The following is a 25,333-nucleotide window of genomic DNA, read 5'->3' on the forward strand; positions in this document are numbered from 1 at the left end:
TTTTAAATTTGGGGAAATTATCAAACTTTCAAAAATGTCAGTTATATTTTTGCTTTTTTTTTCCAAGCTCACTTCAGCATGTGTTCAAATGAGGTCATAATCAGTACTTCCCAATTTAGCATTGTTAGGTCAGAACAAATCTTACTGTATAAGCCTGCAGACTATTTGTAATATGAGTCACAGTTTATTTATCACACCTCCTGAAAGATTAAATTTAGATGGCATTTTATTTAAAGGCTCTCTCACAAGAAGCGTCTCTCAATTAATCCTTGGACTTCTGCAAAAAGATGTCATCTCACAGCGCAGATCCAATAAATCTTATGCAGCAGTTAGCCGCTGATAATCAGACTCAGGTATATTCTGTGTCACATCCTCGTTCTACGCCACCATTGGCCTGATTTTCCACAGTTTTCTGGATTAGTTGATAAAGTAAAGCCAGAGAAAGTGCTAAGTGCTGGAGATGACAAGTATGAATGAAGACCAACATGATGTTATTGCTTTTTTATTGCAATTTGATAAATGTGTTTAAGTCTGTAAAACATGCTCCCGTCAAAATTGGACAAATGCATGCTGGAATAGTCTTCAGCCACCCATAACCCTGAACAGTATGAGCAGTAAACAGATGAATAAATGGATGAATGGTCCAGAGCAATGTGAAATATTTGTTATTGATTAACTACAGGACATAAATCAAGGGGGACAAGATGATTGCTCTTGCCTCGTTTAGTATTTTAACTCTTCCTTCTTCAATGATGTAACACAGTCGTTAAGTTTCATAAGATGAGCCCAAGCCCTTTCTGTGATGTTGACACAGTCATATATATTGACATGACTGATTTAAGCCCAACATAAATGTGTTGAGATGCAAATTTCTCTGCTAATAAATAATGTTTTAAGTTTCTGAATGAACATGTGGCAGGCATATGGTTTGTCTGGTCAGCTAAGAAACACAGCGGAGCCTTTGTCACAGGGATGTTCCAAATGTAATGTTGATAACACTAAAACTATAGTCGTCATTGTTTTTTTCTGAGGTTTTGTCGAAGGTAGACGACCAAAGGACACCAATGAAACTACTCACAAAAGCAAATGTATGTGTGTGGAACTTGAGGCTTGATGTACACACATGCTACTATTATTTACTATTATACACTTTAGAGGTAGCATGATTGCATACAAAGTCAATGGAGAGATGATTAGTTGTAAATTATCCAATAACGGCACAAATTAATGTGGAAATGTTTCAACTGGAGTGACAATTTGCACTCATTCAGACGGCACAAAAAGTCTAGCAGTCAAATTTGCGGCAATGATGGAAGGTGAAAATTTGCTTTGTTCTCTGTGTGAACATATCACACAGTGTTGGCACATGGGAGAATTACTGCGTTGACATTTAGATAATAAACTGTTGTAGTCTTGTTTTGGCGGGGTTGGGGGAGTATAAATAAGGAAATAATTAGTGAATAAATAAATAATTAAATGTATTAATGATTTATTTACCAGTAATTCATTTATATTTTTGTTTATATTTATATAATGACAGAACACTGCAGTTAAACATTTTGGAGCAAAACACATTCATTTATATGAACATTTATCATTTCATGGACATAATAAGCGTGTCTGTGTTTGTATTTGTATGAATTTATGTGTGTTGCTGTTGTATGCCTGTAAGAATGTATGAATATGCATTTGCGTCGTCATTGGGTGCACTGAAAATGACTTGTTGTCATTTTATGTGGCCAACTTGGCAGCCTCTTAGATTGAGTGTATCTGTGAGTACCCTTCTGTTCCTCAGCAGGCCTGTGCCATTGGGAGCTAATGTTGGCTCGCTTCATTTTCGCCACTGTGCCCTATATTCAAATGACTGTTCAGGCTATGTAAAAAAGCATGGTCACTATCGTGGTGAATAGCACTTATAAATGGAAACTTTTCAGTTTGACTCTGCTTAAATTTGCAGGTGAATTTAGATTTTTAGGGGAAATGCCATCCTGCCTTGACATTTTGACAACAGCTGACATTAAGTTAGCTGGCCTGTCTGACTTTTGAATTGGGTTGTGGGTTGCCAGGTTGATAGATTGATTGACAGATGGGTTGGAATTGTAAATAGTGTCTGGATTGTGTGTGTAGATAGGGTTAGATGAGCTGACAACTTGGGTGACTATAATAAAGTTTGAAGACCAGGCGCATTGCAGTAGCTTCCCGAGAGAAACAACACAACAGGAGGACACTGGGAGATGGCCCTGAAATTCCAGAAGAAACCCAGGTCTGACTGGGTCCCTGCCCAATTATAGTCGTAGATGCTAGCGTGAGGACTTGTTTTCTTAGGGTAGCTTGTGTTCCAATGACAGCACTACCCATGCAGCAAAACAAAGATCATTAATAACAATTTAAAACAGGAAATTATAAGTTTTTTTCATTGGACTCAATGGAAACAGAAAAGGTAATATGTTACTGTGGTGCTTTGTATGTACTCGTGTTACAAAAATAAGAAACTTTTTATCATATATAGTTTGTAATGGCTGTGTTAGGACAAACCAGGTGCAGTGCCATATATGTTGTAACAAGCCCCACTGGAAACAAGCAGATATTGGCCAATATTTAGTTGGTAATGGACGCTGGTAATGGATTCTGCCTCAGAAATCCACTTTTGTACATCCAGAGCAGTAGTAGTTTGGAGGTGAGGGGAAAGGGTACCTCATCTGTATGCGGAGTAAGGTTATAGCAGCACTCTGCCTTTTTCCTTACTTTCCAAGCCTGCGATTGGGAACTAGTTTCTTTTCACATCAGGTAACCATGTGTTAAGCCATAGTGGTCTTCATATTTATTAGCAGAAAAGCCCAAACTGCAAAGGTCTATGGGTTGATATGGGGCCATCAATAATTAATTAGAAACATTAAAAGTTGCCCCCTTGTGGAGGCATCTCTTAGGCAAATAAGTAATTAGAGTGGTTGTCCCCCATGTAATTACAGCCTGAAGTCTGTGCCTCAGCTTCATTACCATATGAACATGTACAGTAAAGCCCGTGAACTGTGAAAAGTGGGTCCTCCCCACTCTAGTGGCTCAGACTCATGTGCGCTACCAACGTTTGGGCAAGAAACAAAAAAAAAAACAAGCCTGGGGGAAATCAAAGAGGTGGAGCGGTGCAGTGTTTAAAGTGAGCAGAGGAGACTATTCCTTCGTTTGAATCATTGTACTGAGGGAGGATGAGTAAAATAGATATTGGCAAGGGGAAAATAACATCCTACACCTGGAGAGGATTAGTGTGAGATGTGAAGGCAGCCGTATCCCTGTGAATCGTGGATTTCTTTGCATGACTAACAAGGTATCCTACCTCGTACTGCGTGATGAGACCGTTGGGCTCCACCGGCTCCTCCCACTTAAGGAAGATCATGTCATCGAGCGGGGTGAAGGTCAGGGACTCCGGAGCGATGCCACCAGGAACTACAGCAGGAGAGAAAAACAAGCTTCTCTGAAACAAACACTCTGCTCGGGTCTCAAGTTAATGGACCAGGCACCAGGGGGTAAAAACAACTTTGACAGAGCGAAAAAGGCACAGAGCCAGGGAGGGATGTAGCAGGACGAGAAAGAGGGATCAGAGAGACAGAGCAGGAGGGAAGTGATGAAAGGAAACTGTGGACTGGCTCGCTCTCACCCCTCAGGATGAATTGAGATTCTGGCTTCTACTGTCTGATAACAGAGCACCGTGTCTTGGAGGATGACAGTCGATTTTTCTTCTTTAGCACCTTACTGACAGAAAAACAGCAAAGTAATCCAACCCGTGAACTGCCTGAGTACTTCTCTGCATTTTTCTGATATAATGACATGCATCTGCTTAAAGAAGTGCACCTACTTTTTTGGTCTTAAGTGCTGGACACAAATAATATGTAAATATAAAATAGATAATCAATTGCTCTGGCTCTGGTGCAATATGGTAGTTGGGGATGCACCAATTGGTCAATCATTGGTAGCGGTCAATATTCATCTTGCTGACTGCTACCAGCTTCTTTGCATTACGATGACATTTACTGATGAAAGTGGCCGATTTCTATCTGATGTAACACATTTTTTGCACCGGCTCATTCATGAGCTACTGGCTCATGACATTGCTGCCATCAGTTTGTAAGACTGCGTAAGTCCAGAAAAATTCCTATCATTGTAAAGCGGAATAAAAAAGCCTTTCAAGCCCTTTAAAAAACGTTTTTCACGTGAAAGAAGGTTATAATAAAGGTTATTTCCAAAATTCTTTGATCGAATTTGTGCTCTTTGAAATATAGTGTAATGAATGGGTGTCTTTTTAAGGGCAAAATGTGTTAAAAATATTCTATAAAATAACTCGCATCAAGAAATGTTAACTGACAAATGCTTTGCTCTCCATCAGCACTTGTAGTATTAACAGACTGCTGGTGATGGACCTGGTATGTACAGTAACATCCTATAACATGTGCAGGAAAACTGTTACTGTTCATTGATAATAGATGTGATCAGTATATACTGAAACATCAGAATGTAAGAAATAAATGGACTGATCATCTAGCTAGCTAGAATAGCCTAATGTTTGCAAACATGAAGATCATTGCTGGATTTCATGGTACATAATGAGATAGTGACTTAAAGAACAGTGCTACTTGCTAAAACAGTTTCTAGTTTCCCCGTTCCCATTTTCTTTTCCTCTTGGACATCATGCAGTTGGGTTTGCTGTAAATTTGGCGTTTTAAAGAAAAAGTGTAGCTAGTGACAACTTTTCTATGATTGATTGTCCCTAGTGAAGGGGAATGACAGGGATGGTATCTGAGTTTAACTGTGTTAAATGTATGAGATAATAATATGGAATTTAGAAAGAATAAACAAAAAAAATCATAATGTAACTTAATGATATAACTAACTGGATGACTTTAAAGGAGTAATTTATTTTATAATGAAGGCACAAAACAGTGAACACATCTTTAAAATGACAACAACCAAAACATCAGGATTGGCATGGGCTATTGGCAAAATTGTTAATTTAAACTCTTGTATCATATTGGCCGATACTTTTACAATCGGTGCATCCCTTGTGGTAATACTTTGTGATAATATCCCTCTAGCATTAACATGTAACAAAATGGGCATTAAGAGAGCTCTAAAGCTTAGAGAGTAATCTTGAAAGATATGTTGCCATGTCTGATGAAAAAAATGTTCCTCAAATATGCTTTGAAGTATCATTCACTGTATGCTCCCATTTCATGGTAAGTGAGTTCAGACGGATCATGAGAGACTGTGGATTAAAACACAGTTGCTCACCTGAAAGGATTACAAAAAAAAAGAAACGTGGTAACATCTTTATGAGAGTGAGTCATATTTCCATTATGAAATGATGGAATATTCAGGAAAATATAGGAAATGAAAGCTCAAGAAGAATAATGTCCTGAATAACGTGTTACTGACTCATTCAATGTACCAAACAATGGAAAATGATTTGAGTATTCCTCATAAAGGTGTTAAGTCAGAGTCATAAAAGATTTTGTTTTCCTACAATTAGATTATTAGTTCATTTTTAAGTTGCAACTTGCTCCTTGTTTTCAGTTACCACGCTAACATTGTTCTGATCAGGAGCATATCAACAAAAACACCAGTCAGACAATCATCACTGATTAGCTGATCCACTTGTTTTGGAGGAACAAATACAAGGGAGCACACCTGAGACGCTGAAATAATCCCTCAGTCAAAGATTTAGTCGTACTATGCTAGCAGAGGCTAATGAAGCCTCAGGGAGAGACGAGGGGGCGACAGAGGTCTGGTAAGCTCACCTCTGTTCAGCTCCACACATGAGGACAACTGGCAGACTTCACGGAGCTTTACACAACTTTCTGTCCGAATGTACAGTACAGTAGTATTCCCCATGACTTGTTAACACATTGGGATGTGTAAAATCAGAGAAAAGAACAAAAGAATAACGAGTCGACGTTTTTAGGTGTTTTAGAAAAACTCTCAAAGATAAGACGTAAAGATCAATCGCAACGCAACTGCAATTAATCAAGTTTTCAAAAAATCCATTAACACTCTCAGGGAGGTTTTGGCCCCAGGCAGCTGCCCGGTTAGTAATCACCAGGCCCTGTTCACACATCAATGGCTTCTTAAGGCCTAGCTTTTTCTATGTTTTTTTGGCTTTGGTACACGTAAACATAAACGGCAGGGTAGGTCACTGAGACCTGACCTGTTGGAAAACACCTTCCAGGCTGAAGATATTCAGAAATTCCATTTCCAATCTGTATGACTGGCAGAAATTTAGAGTATTAATTGGGTCTTAATGATGTATGTAGCATCACTGGACTCTGTTGTGCCATGCTAGACTTGTTTTTTAGCAATGTCACCACTTCCCCAGATCTTAGAAAATGCCTTGGTGATTACAATGTCATCATTAACAATAATAATAAAGGCCAAAACTACACAAATAAAAAGATAAGTATTATCTTTATTATGCAATGCTAGCCTCAAAACGTTATTTCTCTTCCTGAAATTGCTTGCTTGCTCTTTCACCATTTAAATATTGCTTTCCATGTTTGAATTATTTTGTGTACATATTTTGTTTTATTTGTATTTGTAGTGTTTTATTGTAGGGTACTTATACTAAAGTTGCTTTAAGTTTTCCAACTCTTCTAGGGACTGGTTGCAAACAATATCATTCTACTGTACATATGGTGTTGTTATTCTAATGCTTCCAGAGCAAAAAAAAAAAAAAAAATGAACTACCTGTGACTGTCTATTTCTAAAAAGTTAGTGGTGAGACCTCTATGTTTGTAAGTTTGTTAGCCTCAGAAGCTGAAGCTAAGGTGGGCAAAGCACACTAGAAGAAAATCCTGCTGTATCCATGAATCCCTGACAGCCAAATCTGCTTCCTCCCAGCAGCAGACACACAGCGTAAGCAAAGCGCTACACCAGTGTTTGATTGTTGAGCCCAATAGGATGCAGGCAGGAGGAACTGTCACCGGCTGCGGCTCAATTACTGTAGTTGAGAGGGTGATGGCGGCTCTCCTTGTGACAGGGGGATTGGGCACTGTCAGGCTGTCAGACTGGCATTCAGTGGCTCTAAAGCAAAAACTTTCCATCGGTGCTGACATTCAAAATATCAAGCAGTGTGAGGGCGGAAAAAAACTATTTTTTTGGACATTTCTGTTTTAACTTGTCACTTCCTAACCAGTCAAATCTAATGAATAAAATTACAACACATTCTGTATGTTATTCCATTTATGTTTATTCATTTCCTCCAGCCTCTAAGACACCGATGTGTAGGTGTATATAATTATGGGTGCTGTTGTTTTCTGTATCTCCACTGCTTGAGATTTTCAAGTGTTACTGTATTTTTTCCACAGACAGTGAAATACCTTTTGCAAAAACAAAGCTGTCAATCTCATATTACAGCAGTTGTTTCCCTCCCTCCCTCAACTGGGTCAAGAATATCCCTGAGTGGCATTCAATTACATTGAAAAGTCTTCTTTATTCTACATAACAATACGTGTTTGACCTTCTGTACTTCCACTCTCTGGGAATTTGCATGAGAAATGTGCCTAATCTGCTGATGTACACAGGAAAATATTAATACAAAGATAAGCAAAATCATTTTACCATTTTGCTTCCGGCCACGGCCACAGCTGATTAATGTTCCACTGGTTTCCATTTAAAAGGCTGATCTTCCATTTAGTAACGCTGATCCAGCTTATTTTGTGAGTCAATATTTGTGTTTTTTCACACGTACTGGATGACTACAGGCATGGATTTTTATAAGCGGTGCACAATAATTATCTGAGCATGAAGGAGCATGCACAGAAAACGAGAAATTCAAGAAGATGTGAAGCCAGAGCTGAGTTACTATGACAATAAACAGTTTCAGTGCATACATAAAAAACATCCCTTTTTTCCATAATGCTGTTGCTGATGCACTGAGGTAACAATTACATGCCTTATTTCAGCAAAACCCTTGCATCTTTTTCGCTGCGGGTAAAATAAAACCGCCCACTCACTGTCTTCCTCGGTCTGGAAGGTGACCTCTCTGCTCTCCTTCTTGCCTTCCGGGTTGGCCAGCGCCAGGCGGACATGGACCGCGCGGAAGGGTGGCAGGTCTCTCAGGGTGAAGTGAGACGTGTTACGCTCCACGGAGAGGCACTCTCTGACTGTTGCGTTGTTCCCTCCGCTACCCCCTGTTGGCATGGAGTATCGGTAGCAAAGGGACAAGGAGTAGGTGTGGCAGCGGGTGAGGTTGTAGCCCAGAGGCTCCCACTGAAGGGCCAGCTGCCGGGCCTGGATCTCTACAGCTGTCAGACCTCGCAAGGCACGCATGGGCTCTGAGAGGGACAGGAAGCAAAACATATATCAACAAAGTGCAAAGAGTGGGGTCATATTTATAATACAAGATACCAAAGGGAGCACAGTAAAATACTGAGGAAGAAGCTCACTAATAGCATTTCATGGCAATACTCATACCCAAAGCTACTTTTGGACAAATAATGGGTAAATCTATGAGGCTGCAGGTGAGAAACAATGCAGGCTTTTCAGAACTGACCAATTTCAAATAACCAATACATCTACTGATGTGAATTCTAAATGTCTCTTAGATTTTGTATATTTTGAAGACAGTATACACAATGTTGTAAGAAAACTTAAAACAAAACTTTACTTTACAAAATGACACAATCACTTGAGTTGTATTACAGCAGCCACTCTGCTTACCCAAAATTACTGAGTTATATCACATTATATACAATAGTTGATAAAGACTGTAGAATGTGCTTGACAGATCAGGAAAGCTAGTAAGTCGAGTTGAGATGATGTTTTTCTCACACAGACTGATCCCGAGGTCAAGAATCGTCATTAAGAGACGGGCGATGTTTACGTGTTCAGTAAGATGGAACATAGTGCACTGTCTTCATTTACGTGCCCATTCATTTACACCTCAACCCGCTCCTACAGTTATGAGCTTTGACTGAAAGAATGAGTTCACAGATACAAATGGTCAAAAGTAGTATCCTTTTTACCATCATCCCGATGAACATGGTGAGCATGAGGATTTCCACAGAGTCAGAAGGATTGTGCAGTGGAATCACTGTTCCTTTCACTTTGAATAGAGCCTGTTGAGGTTGTGCGGACTTCTAATGAGGATGGCTCTTGAATGCTTGCCTTGTGGAGGTATTCTGGGTATGTCAAATTGGGAGGAGCCCCAAGGGCTACACATCCCATCCAGCCTGAGAACATTCTGGGATCTCTCAAGAGGACGTTACTGGGAAGACAGGTGTCTGGCTACTGGAATGTTGATACAAAAGAAAATGTATGTATGCGTGGATGGAAAAAAAACGTGATTGGTTTATATATTTCTTGTTCGGCAGGGGGCGAGTTCTCCATTGCAGCACAATTTAGTGATTTATGCTGACAAGACAACTGTATTTTTACCTACAAGTCTTTACCAGCACAGCTCAGAGAAGCAATACTGATGGGGAAAGGGAGACAGCAACAGTTGCAGCTCACTTGCACTACGAGGTTACAGAGAGGTGAATCAATGAAAAACAAAACAGCCTGGAGAGGTAGCATACCACACAACAATCTACATTCCCAACTCTCCTGACATGAATGAGGTTCAGTGGGAGACAGTGCACGGCTGAGGCAGAGAGAATCCATTGTAAATGACTGAAGCCTGATTAATGCTGTCATGTGTGGAAGCTGTGATTGCAGATCTCCATGTCCCTGTCGTGCAAAGTGTCCAGTCAAAACACACGGGAGGTTATTTCTGTCCAGTAGCCTGGCCTGGAAATTCAAGTGTACTGCTGAGACATCAGATAAACCCAAGAGGACGGCAGTGCCTTCAGCCTGGCACGGACTGCCAGTGCAGAGCTGGAGAATGCTGGCGGGCTGGACTGAGGAAGCAATAGCTAGAGCCCTGCTGCTTCACTAAACATAGATCAAAAGCTGCTGCGTAAATGAGCGGAGCAATGTCAGGAAGGAGACATCAGTTCTGAGGGGACAGAATGGAGACGGAGACGAAAATGTCCTGAGAGTCCTTGCTGATTTGAAGGATGTTTGCTCTTTTCCAAAAGGGCGAAACAGGCAGAGTTTGGTTGATTTGTGTCTTCCCAAGCTAAAACCTTCCCATGGAATTGATCAATTGATATACAGTAAAACTAGAAATGATCCTTTGGTCCAAAAAGCCCACTTTTAACAAGATCAGCTCTGTATAGCAATCTAATCCTGCTAAAACCAGCTCTGCCACCAGAGGCCCACCGACCGAATGTGCAGTTTCTGCTCTCCGCACCATTACTCATCATTACAGCAGCACCGCAGCAGGCTCGGTCCTGTCCTCTCCACCCGCCAGTCCTCCACCAGTCCTGCCCCAATCTGACATTCAGCTTGATTAGCCTAATCAGAGGGATTAGCCAGAGGCAGAGGGAGTGGAGGAGGAATGGGGAGGCCGCACAGGAGATGAGCAGGGGAAGTGAAAAAGATGAATGAGGGAGAGTCCCTATGGGTCTGCACATTTCATCTCATTCTCCTCATCTTTAACAGCTGCCTCAGTGAGCTGCCACTGAGGCCTGTCCCTCCTGCCAGGAGCTATGTTGGAATTATGATGGAATATCAGTGCACACCCTGATACTTACCATGAAAACACATGGGGTTTCGACTGGTGACATGCCTATTGTGAGTGAATGAGTTTCTCTCTGCAGGGATCAATATAATAAATACAAAGTTTATTAATGTGCATGACAGTTTAATAAAAGACGAGGTTGGCCATGCAAATAAGAATAGAACTCTCAATTGTTTTTGACATGCTTATTGCTATTTGGACTTGTATCTGTTCTGGACATGTAGACAGTCCATGACGCCAACAAGCTGTAAGCTACAGAATCTTTGACCCGCAGGACAGATTATATTGAAATACTACTCAATATGTAAATTCTGCCGCAAGGGGTCAGAGTGGGAGTTGTGACTTGTTGCCTTCATTGTTAAACAAAAACCACTGCTGATGAAAATCTATCTATGTGACTCAGGCAGAAATGTTCAAAGACGAGGTAATGTTTTAGTTTAAATCACAATATGTTCAGTCATGTCCACTGACTGACCCACTGCTAACTGACTGTAAGTACACAACAAATTCTATAACAAAGGTCTTGTTGTTTTTCAATATTCTAATGCAAAAATGTTCCATATTTAGCTATAATGTTGAATGTTTAATATTATTTAATATTAATTACAAAAGTTCTTGTTATAAGGTAACAACCAACACATTCAATGTAGTTGGAAATGAAATAATTCAAGTATAAACTTGATTACAAAATATTAAATATTGAGAGAGGGAGGTTCAGCAGCTCAGAGAGGAGCAGGTGGAGGTGAAGATGGTGTTAATATGATAATACTGAGGTACATGCAGCCAAATATGTACTTAAATGACACAAAAGAAAGAAGAGTTTAGTTTATTAAAGCCTACTTGCTTAACTCTTCTTGCTAATTATCAGTTTTATTGACACACAAGTCTTTGCATGTTGTATTTAATGCACGTTTCCTTTTCCACAACTTTACTTGTGCCGAATTGTAAATTCCATCTGCAGTTTGTTTACACTTGGTTTTCACAGGAGGATTTCCCAAAGAACCGACAGTTGCCAAGAGCGTGACCTCCACAAAATACATAATCAATCTCCGTTAACATTATTCCCACTATTAGCCACAGCTGCCCACTTTATGACCTCCACAGATCCGACCCAATGCTGAGTGCACATGTATTGTTCAGTTGTTAAACGTTTTCAGAGACAGTCTTATCCTTTATGGCGTTGGGGAAGGAGGTTAGACCTGTTCAGACCTGGTATCGCGACAAAGTGGACAGCTCGAAGTCTGTGATTTCACACCTGGCATTAACATGTGTCTCGACTTGTGTCTCGAGTGACCACTTCTGGTCAGATATCGCTTCCCAGCTCTATATGCATATGATCAGGGGTACCAGTGGGACAGTGTACTTCGAGGTGTCCACTCACTCAGGATGGATGGATGTTAATAGCAGGCCTGAACAGCCTCTATGTTTCAAGCATCTCGAGGCCTCGAGCAGAATGGGGTGAAAGCAATACACATACAACCAGTTTTCACCAGGATTATGTCATTTTCCTACGGACAAAAAACTGGACCATCAGAGTAATTTGAAACATTCTATAATAATTAAAAAATTCTGCAGTAATCAAGAGACAGGGAGCATGAATGCAGGTCTATGAATGGTACATCTGCTCTCAGGTCACCGCACAAAACGCACGAAAAGAAAATGGGCACATTATTCGTTTAGCATCTGAACTGGACCACTGTGGGTCTGACCATCCTCAACAATGGCTGCATGGAATTGCGATCGTCTCCACCAGTCAGCACGAAATGTCACACTCGACAAATGTCCAAAAAGGGGAAGTCTCTGTGCTAAAAGACATGGCTCTCTGTGACACATTAGGAAGACAAATTCATCCAGAGTTTTGTGTCACAGGTCCTCTGCTGTCTGCTGCTTTCTCCCCGGGGATAAAGCTTCAGATCTGAGCAATGGGAGCTGACAGGAGGTGGGCGAGTCGAAGACACTGACGAGAGTGGATCAGAGAGTGTGGCAGGTGACAGGGGCGTCATGCTGTCTACTTGACAGAGTGGCGGGGAGCCTTTTTTCACCCGGATGAGCAGCACTGCGGCTAAAACACAGATGAGAGGTAGCGAGAAGACACTGTCCTTTGCTCGCACGACATGAGAAAGCTTCTTGCTACACAAGCTATTCAACTGAACTTTCCTCTGCAGCTGGCTTCGGGTAAGTCATTAACCTGAGGGTGTGGTGCTTCAACTGCGAATCTTCACACACTCTTCCATCCCACAGTCCTTGTCTCGCATGTAAAGGACTGTAGACGAAAGCATACCTCGATCATTCAATTAAATGTGTGTTTTTATTAGAGGTAAGCCCGGGATAAATAAAAAGCATCAGCCACCTTCCATCCTGACACCAATGACAACAAACACACCTTCACTTCTCGGTGGCTGCAGGCAAAGTACAAGTTGATAAGTGATGCATCACACCGGTCTGATGCAGCTCCCAGCTGAGCCTCAGAACCTGGTTGAATCGGAGCATCAGAGCAGGAACAGACTCTGAAAACAGCCTGTGTCTTGTTTCGTGCCAGTTCTTTAAGCCTTCGTATTGCAGTATTTACGAGCGCCGTCATAGCAACTCATCAAAAGTCACATGCCGATACACACTTTCTACACAAAACATCAGAGGCAACATGATCTTAGTAAACAAGGACTTTTACTGTCAATTAACTGTTTAACTCTTCACCCCGTGTCATTCCTTGATTGGCTTTACAGTACGTTTGGCATCATCACTTCTTCTTGAAAACAATCCATCAAGTAGTTGCTGAGATATTTCAGGGTGGTGGTTCAGATTTGCTGGTCTTCAATGTTTCATATTACTGTAAAATTGATATGTGTTTAGGGTTTTGAAGACCTGGTCAGACCCAACAAGCAGAGAACTTGCTGTGAACTATTTTCTGACATTTATAGACTGATATGGTGTTGTTCCTACATCATGATTAATTCTTTCAGTTTTCTGTTGGTGTTTGGACAGGCTGAGCAAACTAAAATACTTCGGTTAGGCAACTATAACATTTGTTAAGGAAAACAGTAAAAACATGCTTTGGTATCAAATAGGCCCTTTAAATTAAAACATGTTTGAACGGATAACGTCTCTCATGTGCATATTTTTTCCTGTCTTTCGCCCTCAAAACACATCAAGATCTTTCACATGCACAAGAACATTAGTTATTATGTTTCAGGTACAACACCAACAGGGCGATATCAGATCATGCTAACAATGCTTTTATTGAGAAAATACCTTAAACAGATCAACCAGTTAGCTTCAGCTCTAATTAGGTCTTTTAGGTATTTCTTTGAGGCGGGAGGTAGAAATGCTCACAGAGGCTGGAGTAACCTCAGTGCTCAGCTTAGTATGGATAGAATTAGAACTGTAGGCTCCTCAATATTAGCTTTTCCTCTCATGCCTTTTTTTTATCTAAAAAAATGCTACTTAAATCCTGCCTACTGATGTTCATCCAAACCAATGAGATTATTTCCAGTGCGAAAGCAGCTCCGTCACTGTGTTTGTAATTAAAACTTATTTGCTTCTTGAGATGGGCGGTATGTAGGATTTCGGAGGATGAGTCCATGCTCCATCTGACTCACCTGCACACTTTGTCCTGCTGATCAGAGGGGGGCCAGGCGCTCCGGTGCCCCCTTCCCCGGGCCGGGTAAGCAGGACACTGATGCGGTACTCTGTGTCTGGCTCCAGATGCCAAACCTTGTAGGTGAGTGAGCCCACACCGTGAGTCTCCGTCCACATGGACTGGCTGGCCCGGTACTGGATTTCCCGCCGGATGACCGGTCCATCCCCCACGATGGAGTTGGTGTTGAGTTGGATGATCAGATAGGTGGGGCCTGCCCGCAGGAGCTGGGGGGGAGCGATCGGTGTCGGTGGCACTGGAATGAAGAATGTCTTATCATTATACTCTATATCTATAAACATATTAAAATTGAGTTTTTGATATTGCTTATGAGTGATCCTTCTTGAAAACAACAAAAACATAAAGATGAAAAAGTGTCCTCCAAAACACTGATGAAAGACAGTCAAAGCCAATCATGCTAGCAAAGGGGAAGTCAAGGATTCCTGTCACTGATTTTCTCTTTTGCTGTTTTACAGTTTCAATAACATTATTTCTGCTCTGCCAGAGCACTGAGTCATAAAATTGTTTTAATCACATCAGGACGATGAGAGAGAAAGTCGCAGAAAGAGGAGAAAGAGACGGAGAGACCCTTGATAAGCTGTAAATTCTTAATTTCCATTCTAATGATGCCGAATAAGAGCTTATTTGCATGAGTAATTGTATAACTAATTGTGTCCTCTCTGCACATAAAAAAGTCAGCCTTGATGGATAATATGACCCTTATCAACCTGGCAAACATCAGATTAATTCATCATGTTGTGTGGCGGGAAATGTGTGTATTGTGTGGACGAGGTGAGGGTTGTTTACTGAGACAATACACGGTGCCTCCAGAGCCTTTTGTAACACGACTTATTCAAATATGAAACAAGAGGCATGGTGAAGGCCTGTTGGTTTACTTAAAGGTGAAGTTTTTGGATGTTTATTTTCTTTGGTTTTGAGAATGAGGTGAGGCCGTTGAGAGTATTGACGTGAAGCCAAGACGTGGTTAGCCTAGCTTAGCATGATGACTGGTAGGGAAAAGAGCTAGCCTGGCTCTGTCAAGAGTTCATAACCATCTTTGCCTTTTCTGTTTGTGCATGGATTTAAAAAATAACATTAAAAATGTTAGTTAGTGTCCTTTAGAGTGGTTGTTGGGATGTTTTTTACTCTGGACAGAGCCAGGCTAGCTGTTGCCCATGGCTCTAGTCTGAATGCTAAACTAGGCTAACAACATCCTGACTTCTGCTCTGAAAGTAGTTACATAGACATCAGATTTGTATCTACTATAGTATCTACATCACACCTGAACGTTTAATTAATTAATTTATTTCCAAGGTTAGAGGTTCATTAATTTTCCATTCTATAATACAGAAACACACAATGAAATACAAGCTGTAGTCCCTTTGCCACACAAACACACATAAAAGTAACGTGTTTAAGTTGGAGTGTGGACGATGATTACTTTTAAAGGTAATAAAGGTGACAACTCCAATTTGAATTTCAATCATTTTAACACAGTTATTCATTCCAACAACACTTTGTTACTCTGGCATGTTGGTGGGTTGGAGAGTTAGACAGAGGGTAGATAAGAGTTTCACCTCTATGTGTTTGTAGGAGAGCGAGCCTCCACCAGAAGAGGGGAATATGCAATCTGAAAGCTCTGAAGTTGTTTTTTATTTACATGTTGTGGATCCTAGATAATCATCTGGTTTTGCTGGCAGCTGATGGTCAGTAAATACTAACTGAATCACAGTGACGTCATGCTAACAACAGTCACATCTGGGCTGACAACTGGTGGTGGATCTGCATTGCTGAGATATGTGAAATCGGCAAACTTGTTTATTTCTGTTGTCATTTTCAGCCGTAACAGTAACTGTATAGTTAAAAATGTTGGTCCTACCTATCTGACGTTTCTGCTGTGCTTTTTTTATGTACTGTGTTGCTTTGCTGGGGTCTTTGATAAACCCAAATCCACCCAACAGCGACATCCCACTGCTGGTCAAGCTAACTGTTAGTTTTGGGTAAACTCAAGGTGTCATTTTCTTTAGTCTGTGGTCCATCAGGTAAATTAAAACTCCAAGTTAACTCTACTAAAAGTGTGATAGTGTTATTAATGAGATATGGAAGCGTCAAATATGCATTTTAGATGAATGAGTTGTGTGAACATGGAAATAACATGATGAGGACAGATGATTCAACTGTATGTAAGTTAGCATGTGATGCAGGGTTTGTCTACCTGGAAGTTATTGTAAACAAACATTGTCATTGGTTCTATAAAAATAACACGTCTTTTTTTTTATTTCACATGTGTTAAAAACAGATCCTGTGACATGTGGGTGTGAAGGGAACAGCTGCTTAAAGGTACCTATGATGGCGCTGCCAGGTAATGCATGCATGAAACTAATTACATTTTCAGATATGAAGCGATGCATGTGCTGCAAATATTTGTCACATCTTCCGAAATCTCGCTTACCTCTGACGATGAGTTCTCCGAAGTTGGAGATGGCGGCGCCCCTGGAGGACAGGGTGACGCAGCGGTAGAGGTCCTGCTCCCCACGTTGCGCCTCCACCTGGAAAGTCGCCATCAGCCGTTTGTGGCTCAGCCGAGACAGCAAGGGAGCGTCCAGCAACATGCCGTTTCGCCGCTGACAGCCAGACACAGAGAGAAATCAGCAATGAGCACAACTACCCAACCATGCATGTTTACCTCAAGTCTACTCAAGTGATTAGACCGGCTGTGGGGCCGACAGGAAGACAAAGGAGGGTTGGAATTAGCTACATGAGAAGGCGAGATAATAAATACGTGATGAATGTCACCACTAACGACGGGGCTTTTGCGTGCGGGGCTGCTGATGCGGGCCTCCCGGGTTGCTGTTTCCAGCTCGAGCTGACATCTCCTCATCTCTGGCCATGCTAATGTGTCAGTGCTCCAGGCACACTGGCAATTGGCTCAACTAGTGGAACAGGAAATCAGAGGCTAACACTCGCAATGAGCTGATCCAGGTGTGAGCTGCAATATATGCCGCTCTCTCACAGAATAAGCAGATTATTATGTAAACTGTCCCCTGCTCACACTTTTACAAGTAAGTGGGTTTGACATCTGAGTGTTGAATTGGTTTAGGAAGATAGGGTGAAAATACAGTGCTGGTTTAAAATACAAAATTAGATATACAGCAGCTGGGTACTACTGCCTGCAGCTACAGATTACAACTCATTTTAACTTTAGCTATCAATGTAATCTTCCTCTAATTTAAAAAACTTATATGGATTTTTTTTTTTTTTTTAATAATTTGTCACTGCTTGTTTTATTTTCTTACACTTGTTTTAAAGTGACTCTTCAGAGCACGCCGTGTACAGGAGATCTTTGATTTCGAGCATTAAACGTCCTTATCCACCTGCAGCCTCTGAACGCAAGTGAATGCTTCCACTTGCCAAGTCTGCTGTCACTCCCGTCTCCTGGCTGCGAGACCCACATCATATCGTAATTAAGAGATGGTGCAATAACTAATTAAGGTTTGGACTCGTTGATGTTAAAGATGTAAACAGCATCTGAGACAGCCGTTTGCAATTTGGGCCAGAGGACAGCGGAGGAAATATGATGCTAATTGATTAAGAAACATTATGCTAACAATTTGTTTGGACTACCTAAATAGAAGAAAGAGCGGCGGAGAGCAGCTACAGACTGGTCCAGAGAGGACCTCTACAGCGCCAGGGAGATCAAAGAGAAAGCAGCAATTAGCAGGCTCGGTGTTGATGATCAAACGGGCCCTGAACAACAAATGGAGGAACAGAAGGCAGTAATGGTTTGTGATATATCTCTATTTTCTGCCGTTACCGTGTGTGTTTATTATTTTTTTTCTTAATGAGAAAAAGTAAGCTGGAGCTGAAGCCGGTGTTAACTTAGGCAGAGAAGTTCACTGCAGCGTGCCGTCAAATTACAAAAGACAAGCCTCGCATTGTTTGTTTGCATCTTCCTCTGTGTGTGCGCGAGAGTTTGTGTGTGTGTGTGTGGCTCCGTCAACAAAGTCGCAAACTCTGAAACTGATAAAAATGGTTCTTTCACATGCCAATGATCTTCAAAGGCTTCAATTCAGAGAGGAGAGGGGGGGTTGTGAAATAAAATCGGGCAGAAACACAAGGGATGGATCACCAAGTATAGTGAGATCTCATTTGCAAAGCGCCGTCTCCCTGCTGCCATCATTTCAAAAGCACTTAGATGTGCAGGCTTCAAGGCCAGAGGAAGAGTGGAGGCATTCAGGGATGGATTTTTGAAGACTAATATTAGCTCATATTCAAACTAAGAAAATTGAAACTATTTTCAGTCGGTGCATGAGAGAAATGACTTAAGGGGCTTTAGTAAACTAAATGCCATCACAATCAAAAAGCTACAAAAGTAGAGGCACAAACTTAATAATCTTCCAAACCCTCCAATGACTCATTTCTCCACAACAACACACCCGTTAAAAGACAAAGTGAGAGTCACAAAACCTCCTGCATTATTTAACATAATCAAGTTACACTATTATTACTTCTATTATGCCGATGGTAAAGATAATGGCTCCCATTTCCCTTTAACAACTACCACACAGTTCGTCACAAGGTCAGAGAAGGTTGCGTTTCGATTTTTTGGACATCAACAAAGATTTAGTGTTGAACTTCCATAAAGTTGGGGGACCTGTGGGGGACAGATAAAAAAAAAAAAAAAAACAACGGTAGAAATCAGAGACGCAGGATGTTAGTCCCAGTTGGGGGTGCGTGACATTCATCTTTATGTATTAATTCATCATTTACATTGGTCACGCCTGTGCTTTTCCTGCTCTGACAAGTCAAAATGTCTGCTGTGAGGATACAGACATTTAGAGGAGATAAGCGTATATATAACGCAGATGTGCCTGTTTGTCACTGTTAACGGAGGCTCCAGTCTGCAGTATAGTTCATACATTTGAATAATAAACCACAGAAAAGTAGAGCTTCATGTTCAAAGAAAGGGTTAATATTATTTGGACACTTCTGTACACTCTTGCTCCCTCATTCTCACTTGTCCACATGAACGCTCTCTCTCTCTCAGTGCTGCTAATCTGCATCACGTTTTTTTGTTTGTTTGTTTTTTTTAAATCGATTGATGCTTTTTCTAAAGCCTCTTTTAAAGGGGAGCTGCAGCCCCCATCAGCACCCCTACTTACTGCATCCGTGGCTGATGCGGCAAAAAGCTGGGATATCTTGGCTTGTGGTCCCTTATATGGATCTAGCTTCTAAACAGCAATCCAACACCCACAATGCAACTAATGCGTCTTTTCTTTAAACCCTGGACGCCTGGTAAAAGCCTACAGCTCTCAAACAAGCTTTCAAGCCCCCAGCTTGTAATGCAGGCTTTTAAAAACTCCCCCAGAGCCTCGAGTCAGTTTTCCAACAGAACAAAGTGCAAACTTTCATCGACTTTCGCCAAAATGCAAATGAATGCATGTTTCCAGCCATTGCCTTTATGAGAATGTTGGGAGTTGGTTCAATGAGTTAAACAGCTGCTAGTGCTAATTCAGTTGGGTTCCCTTAAATAATCTCAGAGGAAGAGGAAGCAACAAGATGATGTAATTAGAGAGCATCAATCAAACCTCAAATAGCTACGAAAAAAAGTTTTTTGTTTGTTTCATGTATTAATTTGAAGGACATTACAGTCACATGTATGTCATGATTGATTCACTCAGTCTCTTTCTGTTGTACTCTGTCACATTTTGTTTTTATTGATAAGCCATCTTTCAAGTTCAGCCAAGAGTAAAAGCTTTTTTTGCAACAGTTTGACTTTTCTTTCAGTTTTCGGTGTTTGCAAGCAGGTTTTTTGTGGCATTCATTGAAAAAGTGCATAAAAACAGACGAATGAAAACACACATACAGAGGACTTTAAACAACAGACCCTTTTCATAGCAGACATTTGACTTGTCAGAGCAGTAAACAGCACAGGTGTGACCGATAACGTTAATGATGGCCCCATTCTATTAAGTGTCCTGAGCCTGCACAATACCAGAGTCCTGGAGCGAGCTCACCTAAATGGAATGCGGGCGCCATTAATGTTATAAATTCCACATGTGCTTTCCCTGCTTTGACATTTCAAAATGTCTGCTGTGCGAAGGGTCGATTGTTTCGCTGTCTGAGTCGTACTTTGCCTGACCGTTGGGAGAAAAGTGAACATTGGTCCTGGCAGTTGCTTGTTTTTTCCTGTGTAATGTGTCAGAGTGGAAGATAACCAATGCAGCATCTGGGACCATTAAACCTGGTTAGCAGCTTGGACATTATGTTTATCCACCTCACGGAGCTCCGGGTGCCAGTCCAGTCTTTCCCCTGACATCTTGAGATCAACGAGCCAGGGCTGTCAGGCTGCTGTTGTTAATCAAACCTACATAATATCTACATGACATTACACTGAAGAGTTTATGAGAATGTTTTTGTCAGACACCTTGAGAAATATTTCGAAGGGTCAATTTAAATTAAACACAAAAATTCATTCATTTCTTTCAAATGCCTTTACGATATAGGTTTGACAATGTTTTGGGATATTTCCGTCTCAGAGACTTCTGCTCTTAGTCTCAAAATGTTTTTTTTTTTTCCATTGAGGAATTGAAGAGATATTATCTATGAGAACTGTTCACAGCGAGGTCGACCAGGTTCCAGGGACATTTTTGTAAGAGACATCGCATGGTATTTACATTTTTAAGTCCTTCAAAAGCTACTTCCTGTAAGGACATTTTGAAATTTGAACAATGCTTTGGGATGGTGCCATTGAGACCACAGAGGCCCCTTGGGGAGGGGACAAGTCTGACAACCTGTTCACACTTTATAATAACAATCATACATAACTGGTAAATTTACAGTTAATTAAACTTTAGTTAATAGTTAGTTCACTGTTAACAAACAATGAAATACTTTATATAGCATTTATGAAGCAATTGTTTCATGTAACGTTACAACTGATGTTAATAGTTAATAGATGCTGTGTAGTTCATCTACAAACATTATTTAAATGGCCATAATAAGGTTGCAACTGATGTTTATAAACCTTTACAATTGCTTCATAATTGATTAATAAAGCATTTCTTAGTTTGTAACGGTGAAATAACTATTAACTAAAGCTTAATTAACTATACATTTACCTTTTATAACTGATGGTTACTCATGGCAACTGTCTCCAGGTGCTGGAGCAGCACCAAACAGAAAGCTCGCTTAAACAATAAGACTTTAATGGGAGAATGGCGAGCAGCCGTGTATGTAGATATAACGACTGTAAGCTAATCTGGATAAGACTGTCAGCTAAATGCCAAACATGTATGACGTCTTTCTTTTTATCCTTTGCATTGCTTCGTCTTCCTACAATCTCCAATCCCATCCTACTCTCCAGGTGCTGAGATGTTGGCTTGACGGCTCGAGCAGAGATTATAAACAAACAACTTGTTCTCACCTCCAGGAGGAAGGGCTCAATCTCAGAAACTTTGCCCGTGGCGACACACTGGAACGAGGCGTTCTGCCCGGCATTCACCTCTACGTCACCCAGCCGAGAGAAATGAGGCACCTTGTCTGTGGAAGGAGGACACAAGACGCACACACACAAACACACACAGAGTGATGAGAGTGGAACATCTGGAGCCGAGCATCACCGTCTAAATACATTGAACACACAGATGTGAAATGTAATTTATTCACAGGCTGTACAATAGCTACACACACGAGGATGGATACAACCTCCCAAACATGAATGCATACATTTATCACACTCAAGTATAGACAACATATGTAATCAAACCTTTAATGAGCTTTTTTTTTAATATAATAAAGCTAAAGCCACATATATTAGGAAAATAAAGATCATAATCCTGTATTCTGTTTAACAGAGACAGCTGCCAATGATCACAGAGAGACATTGTTCTTCTGCAGTATCAAATACTGTTCTCTCCCGGCATCAGAAACCCTCTGACTCTGGAGTCTGTATCACTTTTAAAGCCCTATCAAGCATACAAGTGAATCATTCTTCTGTTATTCTAGCTAAAGAATGCTGCTTGATATTACTCTATTGTATATTTTAAATGGAATATGAAATAGCAAACACTGAGATGCAAAACAGGGCTTAATTTTACCAAATGACTTCTGTACACTGCTGTTTGCATAATTAATGTGAATATGTTGAAATGTACATGTTTTGTGTTATCACATCACGTACCCCCCAGCCAGTCTCTGCCAATATGCACAAGCAGAATAACATTTGTTTACTGTAATGTGTGCAGCACCATATGGAAGCCCACAGAGTCTTAATACATCCACACTGTCCACATTTAATAAAGTGCTCTTTAAGGTATCTTGTGGACTTTTCTTCATTTGAATTTACATTTAAGAACATTGGCTTCCCTGAGGTCTGACAAACAGGTTGAATGTGTTTCCTTCCTCATAAAACATTCACAAAAATGTTTTTTCTTTTTATATTTTGAGGTCCACATTGTTTACATCCATGTTTGCTAGCTAGCAGGCTGCCTTTTGTACACATATTGCACCATTTCTTACAATCACCATATGTCAATCAGTATGAAACGGTCAAAAAAATATGTGGCACATGCTAGAAGAACACTATATCAAAAACAACTGGGTGTTGTCTCCAAATATTTGATATTGGTTTAAAATAATGTAATCATTATCAAAATCATATATAAGAATCATATCATAAGAATCAATTGTTCTTCTTGTCTCGGGGTCTGATTCTCTTGCTTGTTCCATGTATTGTGAGTTCTGGTTTGGATCCCCTGCCACCTTGTTACCAGGTCAAAGTATTGCAGGATCATTTTCATTGTCATGTTTTCATTTTCAGCTCTGTTTTGATCTATAAGCAAGTAGCAAAGCATAACAATGCTATACGGTATGTGTTTTTATTATATGTACAATGCATCAGTCGGAAATCAGGATTTGAGTCACTGCAATGCAGAAAAAAACAACTTGAGAGTTTTTTTGTTTTTTTTTTAACTCAGTGGCTCATAAAGACCTTAAAGTGTCAGTGAGAGAGTGTTACGACTCAAACTAATGTGTAATATATGATATTTCTTCAAACAACAGACCTTTTTTAGGGGGCACACATTTTCTGAAGTCCATGTGTTACTAATGGCACTAACAGTGACTCTGCCATACCAGCGTGACAGTGAGACACTATGCACAAACCAGGACCCTAAAACTGAGCAAGCTAATTGGCATTCAGCCATCCTTTATTGTATTACTTTTACCTGTATTACCTATACCACCTCTGACATATCATATTGACTATTTGGAAGTTGCAATTTCACTAATACCATGCTTGGCTACATGTCAAGCTCGTAAATCACTTACTCAAACTAAAAAGTATTATGTTCTCGACTGAATTATCTTTGGAATTCTAAATATTTCAAACCCTCCAACAAGTTGGCACAAAATCACCAGCACTACCAATATAATTACATCCAAAGTTGTTCTCTCACTCTTTTCACAACACTAACTGAAACAAGTTTATAAAGTATATAATGCTGTTACTTTTGGACCACACCTGGCAGCAATTACATTTTTTTTCCAATATATAATATAAATAGTTTTGACAGTTTTCATGCCAACAACTGCAAGCAGTCCCTGTTTCTCACCACCATTAGTTGTTTTTTGTTGGCAGGCAGAAAATGATCTGAGCCAGCTTTAGCGATGTATAATACCAAAGCTTTCCATTAACTTCATTTACATAATAACCATTAATGAACAAACGGCAGCTTAAAACTTAAGTTAAAAAACAAAAGGCTCCAAGTGGGGTAAAGGCTTTTCTTCTACAAACGGTTTAAGTTGAGTTCAAAAATATATTTATATATATGTATGTATATATATATTTACATATTATTATTATTATTATTATTATTATTATAAAACATATATATTGTGTGTGTGTGTGTGTGTGTGTGTGTGTGTGACACAACTAGCCTAAAGTTAGATGTGGGAGGTTGTGTAACTCTTCTTCAAAACAAGTAACTTTTCAACTGCACTAAATTATTATACTTATAATTTATTATAATTATAATTTGTATCAGATATTCTGTCAATGCAACTTGTAAACTGTGATTCTGTTGTTCTTTTCTGTGCATGCGACATCTACTGCATGTCTGTCCGTCCTGGGAGAGGGATGCCTCCCCTGTGGCTCTTCCTGAGGTTTCTTCCATCGTCTTTATTTTTTTTTTTCCCTGTTAAAAGGTTTTCTTTTTCCATCAACATGGCAAGTTTTTCTTCACTGGAATCGAGGGTCTAAGGACAGAGGATGTCGTTCACTGTACAGATTGTAAAGCCCATTGAGGCAATGTGATTGTGATTTTGGGCTATATAAATAAAATTGATTTGATTTGATTTAAACATAGACATGGCTGGATGTGACAGGTGGAAAGCTTTGTTCATCTCTTTTTTTTACTTACTATATACACTATATATAGTAGATGACAATTTGCTAATTTGTACTAAAATCCATTCATTAACTCTCTGTTTCCAATTAAATCACTAAATCTGAATCTGAACAGCTTTAAATTATCCAAAAACCAAATGAATGACTATTATAAGTGAGCTAATATGTTTTTACACGGTCAGTGAAACAATCCTATATCATACCGGAAATGTGTCTCAGGCAATGAAACAAAATGATAACAATATAATGTGAAAATAATAACTTCCCTCATATGAGATGGACAAAAATAACTGGAGGCCCTGCTGTGGTGTAAACAGGATGTGTTCTGGGCAAATTGTTTCTACTGGACACCAATGTGACGGACAAAATTAAATTCTGATGCAGCGGCTGGGACAATTCGCACAACACACACTTTCATGCTTCGTTTCCACAGTAACCAGCAGCAACATCTGGCTGAGGATGGGATGATAGAAATTGCATCTCACATTTTACCTATCGCTGATTTTTCTATTTCCTCTTTGCTTTCCTTTCCATGCTCTAACCGTCCAATAAGCTGAGTGAAAGGGTTCTGCGGCAACACATTTCCTCAGGTGCATATCTCTAACAATACCCGACTCATTTCACATGTGTAAACATTGTGTGTATTGCAAACATCCTATGGTGCCAGTCAGGGTATGTTATCAGG

At 40.3% G+C, this 25,333-nt stretch overlaps 1 protein-coding gene across 3 annotated transcripts in view; it reads right to left on the reverse strand.

The window, feature by feature from the left end:
- ptprua (protein tyrosine phosphatase receptor type Ua) overlaps window positions 1-25,333 on the reverse strand; it is a 214,324-nt gene that overhangs the window by 67,763 nt on the left and 121,228 nt on the right. For all 3 annotated transcript variants that reach the window (XM_073463613.1, XM_073463612.1, XM_073463615.1), the window contains exons 5-9: window positions 21,667-21,782; window positions 16,693-16,864; window positions 14,203-14,496; window positions 7,998-8,318; window positions 3,332-3,441 (exon numbers count right to left, since the gene is read on the reverse strand). In XM_073463613.1, the coding sequence (XP_073319714.1) occupies window positions 3,332-3,441; window positions 7,998-8,318; window positions 14,203-14,496; window positions 16,693-16,864; window positions 21,667-21,782 (1,013 nt within the window). The remainder of the gene's footprint in view (window positions 1-3,331; window positions 3,442-7,997; window positions 8,319-14,202; window positions 14,497-16,692; window positions 16,865-21,666; window positions 21,783-25,333) is intronic.

The sequence above is a fragment of the Pagrus major genome, chromosome 3 (genome assembly GCF_040436345.1).
Source record: "Pagrus major chromosome 3, Pma_NU_1.0".
NCBI lineage: Eukaryota > Metazoa > Chordata > Actinopteri > Spariformes > Sparidae > Pagrus > Pagrus major.